The 20,637-nt window shown below is 38.1% G+C and overlaps 1 protein-coding gene across 1 annotated transcript in view; it reads right to left on the reverse strand.

Moving 5' to 3' along the window:
* Positions 1 to 31: 31 nt before the first annotated feature.
* bach2a (BTB and CNC homology 1, basic leucine zipper transcription factor 2a) overlaps positions 32 to 20,637 on the reverse strand; it is a 50,103-nt gene continuing 29,497 nt past the window's right edge. Inside the window, exons 3-5 of the mRNA XM_051383726.1 lie at positions 15,770 to 17,203; positions 9,193 to 9,399; positions 32 to 8,705 (exon numbers count right to left, since the gene is read on the reverse strand). Of these exons, the coding sequence (XP_051239686.1) occupies positions 8,265 to 8,705; positions 9,193 to 9,399; positions 15,770 to 17,203 (2,082 nt within the window). The 3' untranslated portion in view covers positions 32 to 8,264. The remainder of the gene's footprint in view (positions 8,706 to 9,192; positions 9,400 to 15,769; positions 17,204 to 20,637) is intronic.

A 20,637-nucleotide genomic window follows, 5' to 3' on the forward strand; every position in this document is an offset into this window, starting at 1 on the left:
TTTAATTTAGAATCCACAAAACACCACACAGTCCAGTTCTCATGCTTTTTCTTTTATTTCTCAAGAAAGATAGCCTAGGCAAAATGCATTTTTTTGTCATTTAAAACCTTTTTCATATCAAATAATCAAAACATGACATGTTGCACAATATTTACAAAAAAAATCTAAACACAGGCCATTCGAACATTCAGAGATAAAAAATGAATGAAAAAATGCTGAATCTGCATGTAACAGTCATGTTGCAGGTTGCTCAAAAACGGACACGTAAAAAATGGCTCACCAAAATCTACAAATACAATGAAGTAACCACTGTAAAAAGTTAGAAACAATGCCACAGAAACTCTACATGTCTATCATACAGTCCTTACCCATTAGAAGAGGTATGCTGAATCGTCCAGGTAGATAAGTGCTTAAAGTCCGTTCAACTAAACTTCAAAAAGTCAGAATCTGAGATTCAAGTGGCCCCGATTACCGTGTTCTGTAAACAGATCGGATTAAATAAGTACTTCCTTCAGTCTGCCACCATGTTGTGTAATTGCAAATTGAAGGCATTTGATTCCAAAATACTAACTTCCATAAGGGGAAACTCTTCCCTGATAACCACTGCACACTGGTATAAAGCTGCAGTAGGTAAGTTTTATAAATATTGTCATATTGGCTGAAACTATATCCTGACAGTAGAACATGAGACAGAGAATCTGTAAAAAAAAAATCTGGTTCCTCTGGCTCCTCCTAGTGCTCCTAATGTCATTTACATTTGTTGGTTGCTTGAAGAAAGTTGATTGTTGAATCTCATTCCCAGCATCGGTATTCGATGGAATGACACTCAACAATCAACTATCTTTCTTGGCTCTGATTGGTTGTTTTTGTTCAGACCCGGTAGATTTTTGCAAATGCCATTAGGAGCACTAAGAGGAGCCAGAGGAACCTGATTGTTTACAAATGATCTGTCTCATGTACTACTGTCAGGATATGGTGAAAGTGAATATGACAAAAAGTTATTTTTATAAAAGTTACCAACTGCAGCTTTAAACAATAACTTGTTAAGTTGTTAATTTAATAAATTGTTGTGCCTATTAGCACAGACATTGGAAAGTCAAACATCCTTCCTGTTAGAGTTATTCAATTGACTATTCAGAAGTTTGTTAACATGAGAAGTCATGTTAATATGACAGCATACTGTGTAAACCAGTGGTTCTCAATCACTGTGGCCCCAAGAGTCTGCAGGTTTCCCCCCAATCTTCTGCTAACACGCCTGATTTGAAAACATGCAGACTCTTGGTTATCCACGCTACATGGCAAAGAACAACTGAACATATGACATAAATTACATCATTTTCATAACTGAATTATACCAGCGTTTTTTGCAGCACTTACATTACTGCTGTTTTTCATTTCTTTTAGTACAGTTTGATAATCCAGTGGTTCCCAACCTGGCAGGATCGCCAAAACTTCACAGGGGGTCATGAAGCCTTCTTGCTTTTAAGGGGTGTAAGAAAACTTTAAAAATATACAGTAGGCCTGCATCTGAGGATTCTGTGCATTTCTGTGAGGAAACCTAACTTTATTTATAGATTATTATTTAAGATCTTAACAGGATAAGGGCACAACGGGCAAGACCTGAACACAAGCTATATTCACAGAGCCTTCAGTCTCTGATAAACAGCCTCGTCCTGCTTTAGAAAAGTTCAAACAACCAAAGAGCTACAGAGCTAAGAATGTATGATTGTTAAAAAAAAAATACATAATACAGACAGAGAATTTTGTAAAAAGTTCCTAAAATGTAAGGAAAAGTCATCTCTGATCAATATTCACCGGAAATAAGCTGCTCAAAATTAAAGTCTCTGGTTTTTCACAAACTTCCTGCAGTTCTTGTGTTCACTGTACAGTTTATCAGTTGTTCTATACTGTTTTGCATTGAATATAATATGAAATATCCATAAAATATGTCAGTTAGTTTACTCGCTGGGAGAAAATGGCTCCCTAAAGGAAAAGGTGGGGAACACTGTGCAGAGAATTGAAACTTGCTTGCGTTAGATAATGTATCACAGTGAACATCATGTCAGCTTTTACTCTTGTTTTTTTGTAGCATGGTGATGCAGTTGTAAGTGTAGATTGGTCTGAAAATGCTGCATTGCATTACGACACAACAATAATGTAACTCTGGCAACATTAAAAGCATGTGATGTATTACCTAACTCAGACAAGTTTCAAGTCTCCATGAGTAAACTTTTGTACCATACTGAAACAAAATGAAACCACAGCAGAACATCATCTAGAGCTGCTTTAAAGACTGGTTGGCAGTAATAAAAAGTATATGGATTTTGCAGTCAATGGGCTAATACAAGAAAAAAAGAAACTTCCTTTAAATTCACCATTTTGAATTTCAAAATTGCACTGGGGTTACAGATGCTCCATGCTAACTAGTCAACAAATACTACAAGACAGTGATGGCATTTGCTGTATATGGAAGATGATTAGGGCCATTGAGGTCTGAGAGTAATGTGAGAAATGTGAGAAATAAGACATAATTTCAATATTAATGTCAGACTTCTGATTTGTTCATAACTTTTTCCATAAAATTATGACAAGTGACTATTCTTCAGAATTCAACTTCCATAATTGAGAACTATTGTGCAGTGTCCATTTTGTACCCTGAGTCCTCAGAGTTGGACCAAAATGCAGAGCAAACAACTTGAAAGATCCAATTGTTGCAACAAGTGCAGCCTTCAGTTAAACTAACAGATGATTTAATTTGCATTTTAGCGTGAGGAGAGGAAGAAGAGGGGTAAACTTAAAGCCAAAATGAGGCACAGAATAATTTCATAGCTTTAATTCATCTGTGTTTTGTGTAGAATGGATTATTTAACGCTAAAAATGATTTGATGCCTCGTTTTGAAGTTTACTTAAGTGTAACTTCCAAGTTCATTTTTATCTTTTAAACTTTTGGACCTATATTATTATTGGTGACACTTACAAGAGCATTTGGCTTTTCTATATGGAGACCCACAGTCGTCAATATTAAATAAATATATAAATGTTATGTAACAAATAATCATATTAAAAAATACACACAAAATATATAATGTAGCCATGAATTTCTAAAATAATCATATCACTTTTTAAACTAAGATGATGAAGTGTTATTTCTTTTCATATTTCAATTTATTACAGGTACATTTTTTTCAATTAATTTAATAATTCCAGCTGTTTTTATTTCAAAATCTGTGTAATTATTTCATGGTTATATTACACATTGTGTCTGTATTTATTGATTATATTACTTATTTGACACTTTGGGCCTCCATATTTTCAGAGGGGAAAATGTACATGGCTGGATTTCACTATCTATCACAAAAGGGAGCTTAAAATAAATGCTTAAATAAATGTACACTCATTGTCTTTGCCTCTCAAGGCTTCATCACAAAAAAAACCCCAGCAAGGGTCAGAATGGGTCGCATCAATATTTTTATGACGCTGTTGCAAAACAGTTTCTTAAAACTGCTGTGTAGTTTCCTCTGAATAAAATCCATTGTTCCCTCACTGGATAGTTTGGCCTCTGTAACCTCTAAGGCATAACATTGTAGCTGCACTTGTCAGATGCTTATTTTTTTCTCAAAATTCATCAACACTTTTAACTTATGTAAATAAAATAGAACTATTCAACTTAATTCCCAGGTCTTAATTATATCTTTACAAAACAAAAAGAACAGAACAGGTAATACACAAAACTTGTAAACATAATCACACCCCTTTAAGTTCAAATATTACAACTTAAGTACATGTGTTAAATGAAAACCTATTTTTCATGAACTTATCAACAATTAAAAAAATACAACCATTAACAAATTCTAAGAAAGGGTAGTGACCTACATTTTACATCTATGCAATTTCCTCTACACCCGACCCCAACCCCCAACAACAAGAGTTCAAATAAATAAATGAACAAGTTCACATTAAGGAAGTAAAAAACAGCTGAGTAGTGTTCTTCGGTGTACTCTGAGCATTCAGTACATTCTAATGAGATTATCATTGGCTAACAGGTCCTATTGTGATATCATGGGTAGTTCTCTTTGCCTTCAATCAACATGTTCTCACTCTCAACTCGTTAAATCGTTCAAAATATGACAGTGTAGGTATCCCTCTAAGGTCATTTCTGGGCGTGCAGGGTCTGTGGTCAAGTTAGCAACAATAAATATGTAACATCTGGTTACATTTTCAAAATAAAGCTTGTGTGGTTAATGTTGTGAAACGGGCACAGTTTGGTTAAGTTTAGGCATAAAAACTACTTAGAAAAATGTGAATGTTTAGTCAAGTAGCTGATGTAGCTAAGTACATGAACAAAATGTAACTTACTTAACATACCTGACATAAGTTACATACGTGAACAAGCACAACTTATGTAACATACCTAATGTAACTTGCGTACATGAATAAATAATGTAACTTAAATAACATACCAGGCGTAACTTAGTTACATGAACAAAACGTAACTTATTTTACTTAAAAGAAATTGTTGACTTTTGGTTTCACACAAGACTCTATCAGCTGTGTCCCGAGTTAAAGTCCTGTGCTTGTTCAGCCATCCATCCACCCACCCCACCACCTCTATATGTGGACTTTCCGATTCTTCATACTACGCCACCTGTCTTTGACGGCAAGTGCATCCGGAAATGACACTAGAGGGATACCTACAGCGTCATATTTTGAAGCACAGGGCCACTGACCAAGCTGTATTGTCTCACAACTTGGAAATAACTTGAGCCAATTAGAAATCTAATATTTGAATTTCTTTCAAGCTAACAGTTTTACATTCACAAAACCGCACAGGGAAATAGAATCCCTTTATTTTAAGAGCTAATACATTTCTGAGAAATCAAGTGCAATGAAAAATTGCCAATTGCAGTTTCAAACTCTAGTTTGACCTTGCTGTGCTGAACGTAATGCCGTGGACATGCTGCACTGTAAAGCAGCACTCAGCCCTGCCACGTGCCTCACCATTGACTTTTCAACAGCAGATGAATTTAGCATCTCCCTAAATCAATAATGGGCCAGTGTGTTTGTTTGGAGCTTTGAACTTCATACCATGCGCTATTAGGTATACTGATTTGTAAGTAGAAATTGATCATTCTGCTTAGTGTTTGCACAAATTCAACTATGATGTGTTAATTTGAAAATGTAGGTGTCTTACACCAACATACATTTAGTAGGGATATTCGTCTTATGTACAATTACAAGAACAGTGCAGCTAAATACATTATTACCACAAACACTAAATTCTTACTACTTATAAGACAATAAATAAATGGGTCAAAAAGAGCACTTATGATTTGTTTAAGCTGTTGTTTAAGTGGCCACACCATAGTCTTTAGCCCATTAAACAGGAGTCACTTTAGATTACAACCATCCATTTTCCAAAGTATAATATAGTGTTTTAGATTTTTGACTGTGTTTTCTGGACACTGCAGACAGCTATTGATTTCCATTATTTATATAGAGTATAATATATGAATACATCAACTAGGAGAGTTTCTTGAGACGTGAAATCCATCATGTTATTTAATTTCATTCATTTTAGAATTTTTTAGAATATATCCATACGAATTTCTGGTGACACTTTATTTAAGAGGCGCTGTAATTCCTATATCATTCATATAAAATGAATATGAAATAAAAATATAATTTCTGAGGAATTTTCATGTAATTTAGTAGTGGCATCTAGTGGTGATGTTGCAGATTGCAACCAACTGAAAACAGCTCACCTTCCATTACAGTGGCCACAAAACTGTGAAAGGCTGTATCTAGAGTGCTTGGTTTGTCCATTCTAGGTTACTGTAGAAACATGGCGGTTCAACCTGAAAAAAGGACCCATTCCTTCTGTAGAGAAAAGGTCTCACTCTAGGGCAACAAAACCACAATGATTCTTATATTCAGGTGGTTATACACTAATGAAAACATACCGATGAATATTATATTCCATTTCTGACAATAGATCCTCCTCAATGTTACACACTGGACCTTCAAAAGAAAGTGTACCAATTAGGCTCTATTTCCATTTTCCCTACAATTATTATTCCAGGAACCTTACAGTTTTTAGTTAGGAAATCATTGTGACTCTAGGAACCTATAAAATAAAGCATCACCCAGTTTGACTACTATCTGTGTAATTTTGACAGCAACAAAATCTGAAATTATGTAATGATATACCAAACTCAAGCAACTTTAACTATTCTGCATATTCTGTTGATTTTCACACAGAGCAGATGTGAATGAAATCAACTGAGAAACACTACAGCATTCTTTGGAAAATTGTTGGCAGAAATATAAATCGACACTGGTACGGTCCTTTAATCTATCTGAACACCAAGTGATGGCTTGGGGGCTTGTTTTAAGTGCCAACGTCACAATGCGTTCACCTATATTCAATGCCAGGCGTCATTTCCTGGAGGAGCTGGGCAGTGCTTGGACTTTGTAATGTAGCTCTGTCTCCTAGCACAGATTTGAAACAAGGGAGAAATGTGTAGAAACGTCCATCTGAGTACAACAAAAAGTAAACGTGAAGCTTGATAACGCAACTTTGCATAACGTGAGTTCATTTGACCATTTCATCTAATGTAACATTTGGAAAAAATACACACCTTTGGTAACATTTCACTTTAAAGTCCTGTGTCACTCAACAATTATGGGACCACTAAAATGCTCAGTCTTGTGACAAAAGGTAAGCTGTTTGATGTTGTAGCATAGAGTGAGTAATTTAAAAGATTTACTTATTTGTTTTCCTTCTTAGAGTGAAGTTAGACGATGGATATCGATGTCTTAAATACAGAGCTGGAGTTGGGACGTTGCTAGCCTAGCTTAGCATAAAGAGTGGAAGCAGCCTACTCTAGAGTGCACTAATTAACAAGTATCTCCTTAGTTTAACCTGAACACAAACAGCAATGTACTGTGATGGTATATGTATGATATAGGTTGCAAAATGACAGCAAAGCCACCATTGCTGGATGTTACATCTAATATTAAAAAAAATATTAAAACGAATATAATTAATGTAGCTAACTTAACAACTACACACATAGAACACAACAAAAGTAGCTAATTTAAGCAAGTTAAAAAGTGACTATACATCTTGGAATAATGGCTGAACAGTTTTTTTCTATTCTTCCAATTCTGCTGACTTTGCCTAAATGCAGCATTACTGTCACAGTGTGGCTGCCAGGTTTGTAAAAAACAAAAAAAACAATATTTTTAGAGAAATCGTTTCAGCACTCTAAAACATTAAGTCTATATAAAGATGGACGCCATGGCAACTCCCCAAAAGTGAAGCCAAAACATCTCCATCGCTCCCTGGTGTCTGGTTGCAGTATAGGTCATAAACCTATGTTAGCAGGTGGGAAAGATGGTTTCATCTCATTTGAGCTAGTTCTTATGACGCTGATGTATGTTCAAGTGTTCATTTTTCGGATCATTTTGGGTGTAATAAGTTATTTGATGCTATGAAAACCACGGCTCCAACCCTGTTTACTGCTGCACAGTCTCTGGCTCCAAATTATGACACCAGCGTAAGATGGCAGTGACCATATTCGGAATATTTTGGCTTTGCTTCCTCACTTACTCCCTCGTCCATCTTTATATACAGTCTATGCTCTAAAAACACATTATTTCATTTATAGGTCCGCCATAGACTTGTTATAGATATAATAAGCATGTGTTTTCCTTTTGAACACAGCACGCTGCCTCAAATCTTTATGCTAAGCTAGGCTAACCACGTCCTGACTCCAGCTCTGTACTTAACAGACATGACATTGATAACAAACTGAACATCTCACTCTCACTCTGTTGAGCTATTGCTTTGGTGAACCACAAGTGACAGATGCTTAAAATTAGAGGTCCAGTATGAATAATTGACCACAAATCAGTTGTATGTATTTAAGTAATTGTCAAGATTTGACAGGACTGTAAAGTAAAGTGTATGTACATGTTAACAGGGACATTAGTGAACATTCTGAGGAATTCCTGAGTTTAACCTCCCATGATGCACAAGAGAGGGAGGGAAGCTGACAGGAAGAAAAGGTCAGGATGAGACAGAAAGAAGAGAGAAAGAGAGAGAGAAAGCTGCCAGTGTTTTTGTTTTACCACCAGTCCAAAAATACCTGTTGAACAGTATTGCTGATAAGACAACTTGTGTCATCTATTACAAAAAAGAAGAAAATACTTCAAATATCAAGGTATAGACAAGTATGAGTGTGTCACCGACCCTCCAGACTCTATGTATACTTCTGTCTCTCCTGTTCCTCTGTTGTGCATTTCTCAGTCATTTCCTGACAGAAATCCACTGTTACAGTGGGGCTACATACTTCCTCAGTGGATCCAAGCACCAGTGGACACTCTGGGTTCTCCTGTCCCAGACCTGACACCTCCACCCCAGGCTGCCTATCCTCCAGTCCCCTCTGACTGGGACCCACGTCAGACAGACACGCGGCGTCACTCTGTTGCGACACAGGCAACCTGGGCTGGAACGAACCCTCGTCAGAGGAAGGCGACGGTGGGTTGGACGTGAGGTCGATGCTGGCGGAGACGGGAGGCGGCTGGGTGCCCTGTACCTCCCTGCACACTTGCTGGGAGAGAAAGGAGAGGTTCTGCCACAGCTCAGACATACAGACCTTCAGCTGGTTGCGCTCGCTCAGCAGCTTCTCCTTCTCGCACACCTTCAAGAGTTCATAAGACACAGCGTCATCAGGTCAGCATGACAGAAATACTCGTATATAAATAGGTATACCAAGACATCAGCTGTTTCACAAAAATCACAAGAAAACTATTATTATTTTATACTAATTATTATTTTCAACAATTAAAATGTCTTTATTCTTACTGCACGATCCAGTTAAACCTAAAAACTTACTCTGTGTTTTGGACTCCCTAACGGAGGCTTGATCCCGAAACACATCTGAGTTTTGTTTTTAGGTCGAAACCTTTTTGATGATGCTGTTGGAGTCATGCCATGTCAATAAAGGTATTTTATTTTGAGGAGCAGTTCTCCAGTAGTGTAGCACTCTATTAGTCATACACCAACCTGATTAGTTTAAGATTAAGACCTGTTACATTATTTGGATATTTTATCTGTTTCTAGTACCTTTGAGACCCTGCAGGTTGCTGTGTAAGTGTGTGTGTCTAAGGTTTGTTGTGCGATCATACCAGTTTGCGGATCTCGCCTTCCAGATTCTGGATGCAGTCCAGCTTCCTCTTGCGACAGCGTTGGGCGGCGATGCGGTTTTTGCTGCGGCGGCGGATGTCATGGATGAACTCCAGCTGCTCTGAGGTCAGCTTGTGCATTTTGATGAGGATCTGGAAGTCGTTGCGTGGCAGGTTGGTGATGTGGTCCACGGGGAAGGGCAGCTTTACCTAAAAAGAACCACAAGGACCAATAGTTTCAGTTGGTTTGATCAGCTATCTCTAACAGTGACTCTGACTGTCCGGCAGCCAAAATGCAGATGAGAGAAAGAGAGAGTTAATAAAAAAAATCTTCTCCTAATACTGTGGCTGAAAGTACCCCACAATTCCATCAGCTGCTCAACACCAGTCCAGTTGTAGGTGTGAATGCACCTTTAGGCTGGTTGAATAACCAACAGTAATCAAAAGACATGAAGAAGTTTATGAACTGTTAGATTCAGGCTGAATATTATTATTTATGTCAAAACATTACTTAACTATGGTAGAACCACTTGAATCACTTGATATCTATTGTTCTTGCTGAGAGTGATTAGACTGTTGTAGAATAGACTATTATTATATGACATTATTTCTTTAATTTACAGTAAACTCCATTGTTGTAGATCATTTAATTCAATTCCATTAGTCCTTTAGCTCCTAAATGTGTGTTTGTTTTTCATTCATCTGACTGTTATAACGTATGTTTGATCCTACTTCATTAATAATGTGAAGATGAAATGAAATCAACAAAACAAAGCTCCACTGAGCCATGTATTTGCACAAGGCATGATATGTCTACATGTACAAGTTTGTCCCAATGAGCTCTGATAATCTTCCATATGCTTGCAGTCTTAATGGGAACTGTGGCAGTATTTGACTACTCGCACATACAGACCCTGTGACTGGTATGCTTGTTACTCCATATGCAGACAAACAGCTAAAGACTCTGGGCTGAAGAAGTACTGCCACTACCTCTACACATCTTTTTGATAAATAAATATTTTAATCTCTGTCTTGACTCATAGTTGAAAATGTGTCAAAGGGCAGTGCTCTTTGTTATAAAGATGCAAGATACATCATTATGTACCTAATTTTAATGAATATTAAGCAGGTTATTGGATCAAAAAATGTTTAATGTCTACAAGTTATTTCTAAGAAGCACTTATTTAATTAAACAACCAAATATTTAAAGCCCAATAAATGATAGTGCTGGGCAGTATGAATTTGTATCACTGTATTTGTTTATTTTTTATTCTGTTCACGGTATATTACGGTATTTTATTTACTAATTACATAACTACATAACTTTTTATGGGTTTTTTAGTGGCTTACTCTACTGTCAGGAGTGCATACAAAATAAAAATATTCTAATGTATCATGTACATCCTAAAGGCTTTGATTTCTGTAGGGTTTTCTTTGCTCCACAAAATGATGTAATATCTGAAGGAATCTGAATGTAAACCAGTTATTTGCGTAAAATGTAGTAAAAACGGAACTTAAAAATAAAAAAGACAAAATTTTCAAAATAAAATATTTTCAAATAGCTGTAAAAACACTGTAAACTCACCTAAAATCCTCAAAGTAGATACTTCTCAAATGTTCTGTTGCACAAGTAAGATACAAATGAGTTATAGCAGTTGTTCCAGCTATGCAACAGTATGGTCGAATATGAAAAATTCATATCATTACGAATGATGATATAGTCAAATTGTGGTAGACTGGTATAACTGTATAAACTATAAATACAGATAATGAATATAAGTAGCATTTTTACATTATCCAATGTATGTATTAATTTCTGGAACCAAACGCTCTTGTATCAACATTAAAATGTTGCTCACACATTCATGCAGCAGTTATAATAATGCAATAATATAATACACAGCAATACAACAAAGACAGGGGTCATTCTGCTGCACAATGACTACTTTTTACTTTTCAATAGTTTAAGTACATTTTGCTGAAAGTATGTTCACTGGAGTAAGCTTACTTGTAATGGAATCATTTTTAATTGCTACTTTTTGTGAGGTAAAGAATGTGAGTCTGACACAACTGGCATTCAGTAAAATATGAGTAGCATTTAACATTAGTTCCAAGTTGTCCGATGGAGAGCAATGTGGTATAAATTCCACCAGGTGCCAGTGTTAAGCTGCTCATTGATCCCAGCACCTCCGGCACAAAGAGAACACAGGATGAGCTCTTTGTTTCACAGTCAGTAGCTAATTTTGGTCCTAATTGAGCAAAATTTCAACTTACTTATTATTTCTTTCTTTGCTGATAGGAATCCATTTGATTTAGTTTGTTTGTTTAATGGGTTTTTTTATTCTTTGTATTTTTATGCAATTTCCTATGTAAGAATATATTTATATTTTAAATCATTTTGTATGTATCTATTCATGTTCACTCTAGTTAATGAATTAGTAAGAACATTTCTTTACTCTCTTATCAATGTCAAATGTCCTTTATCCCTCTATCGATGATGTGTACATATGTTTACTCTATGTTCCATTGCAGTAGTGTACACCAGAGCAGCCCATGTTGTTTTCTTTATAGCAGCAGTGTTCAGCACAGTGCTGCCAGTATACAACGATGACATCATTCACTGCTCTGACAACACAGGAAAGGGAAGAGAGAGGCGAGAGGGGTGTGTGTGTGTGTGTGTGTGTGTGTGTCTGTGTTTAGGTGCTGCCTGTCCTTTACTCTATAGACATCTATATATAGCTCCATGACTCTCAGCAGTCACATAATAAGGTTGAAATGACAAAGTGAGCCTTAGATGGTCATAAATCCCCTCACCAATCTCTCTCTCTCTGGTGTTCTGGTTTCCATTTTTAACACTGTGTGTACCCTTTGAGACGCTCTTTCCATCACTTACTGGTGTTTGAAAAAATTAACAAGTTTAAAGCTTTCGTATCAACATTGATATAGTCAGAATCTCAAAAGAATAATTACTTGAGTACTAAATCTAAAATAACTGCTGACACAATTCACTACAATGACTCCTGATCCTACACTACACCCAACCCTACAGAGGAGAATTGGTGATTGATGATGGAACTGCACTTGAGTCTGTGATCAGTCTAGTGCGATTACATGCGCATGACAATCCTGGTTAAGATCAGGTCTTTGGAGTATCCCAGTTATGTGTTGTAAACATCTTATCCTGCTTTCAGAAACCTGGATACAGCCTTGAGAAACCTGGGTATGCTATCTGGATAAACCAGGTTACCGTGGTGTGTAAATACACTGTTTTGTTGTACATTTGTTAGAGAAATGAGTAACTAGGAAATCAAGACAAAAGTGCACACATGATAAGAAACCTGGATTCAAGTTACCCAGGTTTCTTGTTCTCATGTTAATGGCTCAAAACCAGGGTAATAATGTGCATGTAAACGTGGTCTATGAGTGTTTTTACGCACTAGTATCCTGGCTATCATCTGGAATATTCCAGTTATCTGGTTTCAGAAACCTGAATAAGACTTTATCCCAGTTTTGAGAAACCTGGATTTGCTACCTGGAGAACTCTGATAGAAACTAGGATACTGTGGCATGTAAACACCACCAGGTTTCTCAACATTGTGGCTGAGATGGTGAGAAATCAAGACACCATCAGACCTGGATTCGGTTATGTACATGTACTGGATACAGGGATATGAACAACTGCAGGCAGTGTGGCCATGAGTATTGAAACTGTTCATATGAGGTCTTACAGTAACAGTAGCATAGCATAATGCCAGTAAAAGTGACAATGGCAATACTTACTGGCATATGACACTGAAACTGAACTGATTTGTATTTTGCTGCTTCGTAATATTTTTTGTCATAGTTGCGTGTCATTCCCAGGACGTCAAATACAGACGCTTTGGGACCATTTTATTATTATTCTATTCTTTATATCTTTCTTGCCTCTGATTGGTTGTTTTTATTCTTTGATTCCTGCAAATACCATTAGGAGCACTAGGAGGAGCCAGAGGAACCTGATTGTTTCACAGATTATCTGTCTCAAGTTCTACTGTCAGGATATAGAAAAGGTTTTAGCAAATATAAAATGTACATTTTCTATCCGATTACTCAATTAATTGTGACTTAATCAGCAGAATACCAGATAAGAATAAAATATTCATGAATTGCAAACTTAAAAAACAAATCGTATAACTACTTGAATAAGGTGGAAAAAAGCAAAACGGCAGAATGCAAAGTGTGGTGGTGGTGGCAGTGTGGGGTGGGGTGGGGTTGTTGGTGGGCTGGCCTAATTGGAGAGGGCAGATCTGAGGTCAGGAGTAGCAGATGGTGGAGGGAACGTGGACAGGACACCTTCCACCTGCCTACAGGGCATCCTAGGGTGTGTGTGTCCGCTCTATGGGTGAGACAACTGGGTCAGGGCAAAGTGGGACAGACAACACACACACACACACACACACACACACACACACACACGCACATATACATATACAAGGCAGCTATGCACACATGCCCGTGCTAAATTGAAACAAAACTAAATGCAGTATTAAAACTAAATTGTACTGTACCAAAAAAAAAAAAATTCCCAGTTACAATGCAACTGCATGTTTTAGCAGTGATTTTGTTTTAATATTTCACGGCTATATTTTCAGGTCACATTCAAGTGCTTTTGTTCAAGTGCTTTATGTGCTCTTGTTCAAATATAGGGGGTGGGAATCACAGAGCATTCTGGGGTGGGCTCAAACCCCACTCCTGTTAGATAAGCCAGACTTGCTGTTGAAATGATGTTAGCCACTCTCCCCTACAGCCTGATTTTGCTTCCTCACAGTGGAAATACACATAATAACAATACATCTGATCTTATATTTGACATGTTCACAATCTTATTTTAGTGTGTTAAGATGCTAATTAGCATTAAACACAAAATATAGCTGAGGTTCATGGGAATGTCATTAGTTGTATTTGTTCATAAACTAAACTACCTATTAACCTACCAGGAGTGGGGTTTGACATGGCATTAGCCCATTGGATTTTAAGTCCAATGCTTTAACCACTCGGCCATCCTGGTGATTATGAGAACAGAGGACAGGTTTTCACACTTCTTTATTGTTTTGTAAGTTGACATACAGTGTCCTTGCCTTGTGGTAATAAACTCAAGTTAGTCAAGACATTACATAACAAGGAGGCAGACTGGTCGCTTAAAAAGCAGGGCGACTTCAGTCAGAGTAATAAACACACAAATAATTTACATGCCAATACGAATATAAGCAGCAGATGGAACATTTGTAAGATCAGAGCAGCAGAAATGGCTTATAGTGAGATAAAATATAGCTCTACACAGTGGACTACACACACATTTATATTTGCTGGTAGAGAAATAAAGCGAGTAGGTCTGTAGTTTTGACCCCTGTACAATGCTCTCCAAGTATCTGCTCTAGTATGTCTATTCAGAATAGCTGAGCACCTTAACATCTGCAACACATCTTCACTGACTCATCCACAGACCAGAGGCCACAACTACTCAAATCTAATAAAGCTATATGCTATATGTGTGTGTGTGTGTGTGTGTGTGTGTGTGTGTGTGTGAGTGAGAGAGAGAGAGAGAGAGAGAGAGAGAGAGAGAGAAAAAAACAGAAAGAAACTCATATTACATCTCATCAGATACTGCATGTGCTTATGCATCACCATGGCAACCATACAGCTCTTCTAAACCCGAGGAGTATGTGTTGGAAGTGTTTGCGTCATTTCTCATGAGAGAAAAACTGTCTAAGAATAGTCCCAGCTGTAAATCACACTTACAATAGGCTTAAAAATCATTGATATGCTACTAACACAGGAATGGCCGATACTTTGGTAATATAATATACTGGTGAATTTAAGCAGTACATCAAAGTGTGAAAATGGGAGAATAAATCCTAAAAAAGCTTTTTTGAACCCATTTTGCTTGGATTTGAATGTACTTAATGACAGGCTTATGTCGACAACAGTACATGCCATAAATAAAGCTGAGCTGCTCAGAAATGTCGTCAGAAGTGATATATGAGTTGTACTTTACACCGAATAGTAATATTTAGAATAGTAAGCTTTTTTTTTAAGTACAGAATTTTATGTGATTTAAATTTGCCTGTGTCCAAAGGTTATTAACACATCACAAATATGTGCATATGAATGGACAGAGCGTCTCAGGCAGGGATAATGTCAGTGGAACCATGTTGACGGGTCATTCTGAGTCAAACAAGACAACACATCATGAAAACTCTACTGACTACATACTAGCGGATTAACTTATATTATTGGTCTCATGACTCTTTTCCACTTGTGCTACTGTTACATTACATTATAATGGTTGTATCACCAAAGTAAAACAATAAGTAAACACACAATGCCCAGAAGACATGTTTGTTGCCTTCTGCTTGTGATACCATTCCCCACACTCTCAGTAAGATTGCTTATGACAATGTTTTCAAGAAACTAACTCGTGAGAATGCTGGTCAAGTGTTAGAGTGCAGGCTAAGTTTGTGTCAGGAGTAGATGAATGTACCTTGATGCTAACACAAAGGAGAAACCAAAGCAAGAAAGTGTAATAAAGGACCACACTAACCTCAGGGCCAGAGACTCTGGAGAGGCCACTTTCACTGTCTCCCTCTGAGAAAGAGCCTGATTCGTCGCTGGAGTTGCCACCACTGGCACCGAATCCACGTTCATTTTTGATCTTGGTGCAACCCTGAGAGAAGACCACCTCTCCGCTGTGGGGGTTCCTCTGCTCCATTACCCCAGCCAAGCAGTGAGACAGTCCAGAGGTGGAGCCTGAGTGCGGGGATGAGGAGAAGTCAAAGTGGGGAAGGCTGGAAGGTGAGCTACCACTGCCTGTGTCCTCTGGGTAAGAGAATGAGGACCGGGAGCTGGAAGTCTGGGTTCGGGGCTCAGAAGGAGGAGGGGAGTGGGCTGATGTCTTGATGGGAATAGGGCAGCTGGTGGTGAGGCATGACCGGCCGGAAGAAGGAGCTTCTACCTGCATCAGAGTTGAGACTTTTTCTCTGAACTTGTCATCCATGTAAGAATGTGCCAACATTTGTCGCTCACCAGCTGCTGAAGAGAAAATGACACTGCATCTGTCTAGCTCCCCTTCATGTTTAGAGGATGAGGCGTTGGACACTGGCCTTTCCATGTTCTTGCCAATGCCAGTCAGCGCTGCTGGTATCACATCTGTAATGCCGGTCTTGAGGTCCACTTGACCCAGAGATTCCCTCTTATCCCTCTGCCTGTCTTTGACCAGTTCCCTGTAGTGGTTGAGGGACAGTCTGTTGGTGAGTAGCTGCTGGATGGTGGTGCTGGGCACACCACTGAGATCCAGGCCACCTCTCTGGAGGTAGGAGCGCAGGCAGGAAGAGGGTGAACCTCTGCTCGGAGAGTGCTCGGCTGCTACTGGAACCCCTTCTACCTCCAGCTCCATCTCCAGTACCTCCTCAGTACATAATTCTGGGTTGCAACCGCTCCTTTCGTCTCCTTCTTCCTCGAACACAAATTGTTCCTCTTTGATCCTGGAGGGTGTAAGGAGAGTTTGTTGAGCAGCACTGCTGTCTGTGAGCTGTGAGCTCACAGGGCTGACTGAGGTATGGTTGGCCAAAATGACATCATCACTGCCATGATAGTTTTCTCCATTGTGCTTGCTGTCACAGATCTGGTACTGATATTTCCTGTACTTGGGACATTGAGAAAGGTCAGCGGGAAGTGACGCAGTGCTTGCTACATGATTGGTCTGCTGCCTCATCTCTGTAGAATGATCCAAGGATATTGCCTCCGAAAAGACTGTGTCCTCGGCCGTGATGTCGTCATCATATTCCACCTTGCTATTACTGGCATGTTGGTCATCATTCTGTAGCTGGGCTTGAAGGAACCGGAAGCAAGAGTCCTCCAAATTGTGAACACCCAGGAAGTCAGCGCACAGGATGACCTCATGGATGTTTTCCCGACTTAAAACCAGCTTGGCTGTGTAGGCAAACTGGAGCAGTGGAGCAAAACCCTTAGCTGTCACCTGTAGAGGAGAGTAAAGAAGAAATTTGTGTGAGATGAAAGAATGGTTTTACTGTCAGTGCCTTAAGCATCCATTTCAAAGTGAGTAAATGTTACATCAAAAAGATTCCTAATTTGTTCGAATAAAGGCATAGGCAATGATCATTTTTGTTGTGCACCAAGTCAAAAAGGTTGTGTTGGCCTATCTCCACCATTGCATTTTATTGCTTCCTATACAGATTGGAGCAGTACTGTCAAAATTGTAAGCAGTGCAGGTCTACCTAGCTGTTTCTAACTACTCCAGGGAAATCAAATCCAGGGTGTGCCTGGGGGCCATTCTGCTGTAAAAAAGTGCATTTTTACGCTTTAGGTCTTTCTCGTTGCTAATACAGGCCGGGGGAAAACATCAAGGGGATTGAAATTACCTCTAGCCTATACTACAACAGTTAACATGGTAAATTTACATAATGTATATTTCCACACCACTAATTCCATCAGAACAACAGAGTCAGACTCACCAGTCAGATGCTCTGAGTTTTTCTCTTTTAACAGACACAATGTTTCTGTTATTTATTCCAGTTGCTGAACTTCTAATCAGTGTTGCGCTAGCATCAACAAAACGCAAAACTTTGTAATGGGTTTGTTTACTTTACAAGGTAACCTATAAAGACGCTGCAAGATTCTGGAGGGAATATTGATTTTCATTCATGGTAGCTCAACATTGTTATGGAAAAAAAGACTCATGTTTGACTCACTGTACTGATGAAATGGACATTATAATGAATTCATCGAGACAACAGGGAAATATGGAGGAAGTTTTGAGTTTTCATTGAAGCACAATGTGGGTAGTATATGCAAATGACATTTGTTTTACTTCCCTCCATGTTTCCTGCACCTAGAGCTCTCCGGCCAATTGCCAGCAAAAATACATGGAGGCAGGTATACAAAAAATGCGAAAGTAGAATGTGAAGTTAAAAGAAATAGCCCTAGAGTCATACAATGCGTGTGGAGCTCTGGGTAAAGGCAACATAGAGGCACACACTACCCACACTATAATGATACAAAGCCGGTTTAAAAATGGCAACATTTCCCTTTAATTGGAGAACGTCCCAGATAAGACCACTAAAGCATCTATTTGAGAACTTATGGTAACCTACAGTCCAGTGCTTTTGTCCTGAAAAATACAGAACACAACAATGTAAAACCATAAACCTTCAATTAAAAGCAGGGTCCCAATTAGAGGCAGGCCCCTTTTACTAGCCTGGTGTGGCTGCACGTTTTGACAAATAAACGCAGGTCTCCAAGTTCTAAGCTGCTTAGATCGCCTACACAAATATGAATGTTCAAACTTTTGACAATATGTACATGTTACACGTTATTAGATCAGTTAGATTCTCCACAATTCAACCCTTCAGTTCATTTTACAGAAACAAAGAGCACCAACGTATCAAATGAATGACTTGTAATTGATTTGTAATTGATATGTTATTCAATAGCCTAATTTTTAAACGTCATATTCATACAGTTTTAAATAAACAATTTATATAGATAGTATTAACCATCTTTGCTGAGTGAGAGTTTTGTGCAAAAGGAATTAAAGGTTTGTCCCATATAGAGACTGGTCCCAAATATAGGCAGGCTGAGTTCAGTAGCAAATAAAAGCCTGGAAGTTTTAAGGTATGTGAAAGAAGGTGGACTCATATAGAATATATATGGATCATGAATCTCTAAAGAGATTCATTACTGTAATTAGTAAAATAACAGTATTGTGTGTTACAACATTATGGCATTATTTAGGGGGAACTAAAATACTGATTGGAAAAAAACGTTGTGAGCTAGAAATGGGTGAAACTGAATTTTACCCCACAAGCAACCTATCCACTTTTTTCACAGTGAGTTATTTTGCCATATACGCGCTTTATTAATCTTACATGTCTTGTATTCTTGCCTGGATCCTTTTGCTCACTCCCTCTCTCCCGCCCTGCACCCCTCTCATCTCCCCTGCTTTCTTCTTGTTCCCTACAGTAAGCATGGCTACTTTCATGTCTTCATGTGTGTGTTCATGTGTGTTTACTCTATAATGCTGCATGTGCATGTGTGTGTACATGAGTATATAAGCCTATTTTCAGCTGGCGTCAGCAGCTGCTGCCTCCTTTGCAGAAGCACATCTGTATGGCACAGAGAGGAGCCAGGAGAAGCTACACTCCTCCACCTTTGTACCAACCTTGCTAATAAGCAGCAAGCAGCAGGGAGAGATGGGAATAATCAATGAGGATGATTGATCATTAACATCTAACTTTCACCTTGTATTTTGCCTTCAGTTGTTTTAATGTTAAAAAAAAATCATGTTATTCCACACTGTCTGAAAGTATGATATGAATTCTATATATTATTCTTTATTATCTTGAAGCTGTATGATATTTATACTTTTCCATTAAATGGAAATGTTCTACATGTTTTGTGAATCACTTCATACATTTTCCCTAAATTCAGCCTGACATATTTTTGGTTATCTTTAGCAAATGTGGGTTCTTCATATGGATTTTAAACAGTTTGAAACTGTCCCAATCCCAAAGTGTCCCAAAGTCAGTAAGCTTTAGCGAATTAATAATGACTCTCAAATTCAACTGTAAAGCATAAGATTGAACAACCTTCCGATTAGTGGACGACCTGCTTTGCCTCTGAGCCACAGCCACCCCAGGACAGGGGAGTATAGGTGTGCTTGGTCACAGGGCCTCGTATTAGTGAGGATGATATAAAGTGCAGTGTTTAAAAGAAACACAAACCATTATACACAGGCGACCGTTACGTTACAGTCATTTTAATGTCCTTTCCTCAGCCAAGATTGTCATTAAGCTGTAGGAGTTTACAAACACATTTTTTGAAATATCATTTTTTTTTGCAGCTGTACTCCCTATCAACAATAGATAGCCTAATCAGTGCAATAGACAAGTTCAAGTACATCAGTAATACACTTGCATATGACACAAAAAGCAAAAGGACACTTTTAATATCTAAAAGCAGGAATTACAGCCAACATAAGTGATTTGATCAGAATACTCTCACAGTCAGAGTAAAAAAAAACTATTGATCTATTATAAAGAGTAATTGATAATTTAATGAAAGGGTTCCCCTTATTTGAATTTAGAGACTTTTATTCTGGTGACAGCAGCAGTTTGTTGTGCATATCTGTTATGTTATTAATTATTATTCATGACAAGTTGACAGCACTCCAAAATACACAATATGTTTAGTGTAGCAGTTTTCAATATTACTGAATCACCAAATCAGATCTCCTCAGCATTTTTGCCTTCAAGTCAAGTCTCACAGCATACACACAGGTCTCCTTTTAGCTCCTTCATAATATCTATTACTACGCTTCATTTTTGGGACACACAGTACAGGATTTGGGATTTGGGGCAACTCATAATTCAGGACTGTCCCAAAACAACAATG

This window comes from Dicentrarchus labrax, unplaced genomic scaffold (assembly GCF_905237075.1).
Source record: "Dicentrarchus labrax unplaced genomic scaffold, dlabrax2021, whole genome shotgun sequence".
Classification (NCBI taxonomy): Eukaryota; Metazoa; Chordata; class Actinopteri; family Moronidae; genus Dicentrarchus; species Dicentrarchus labrax.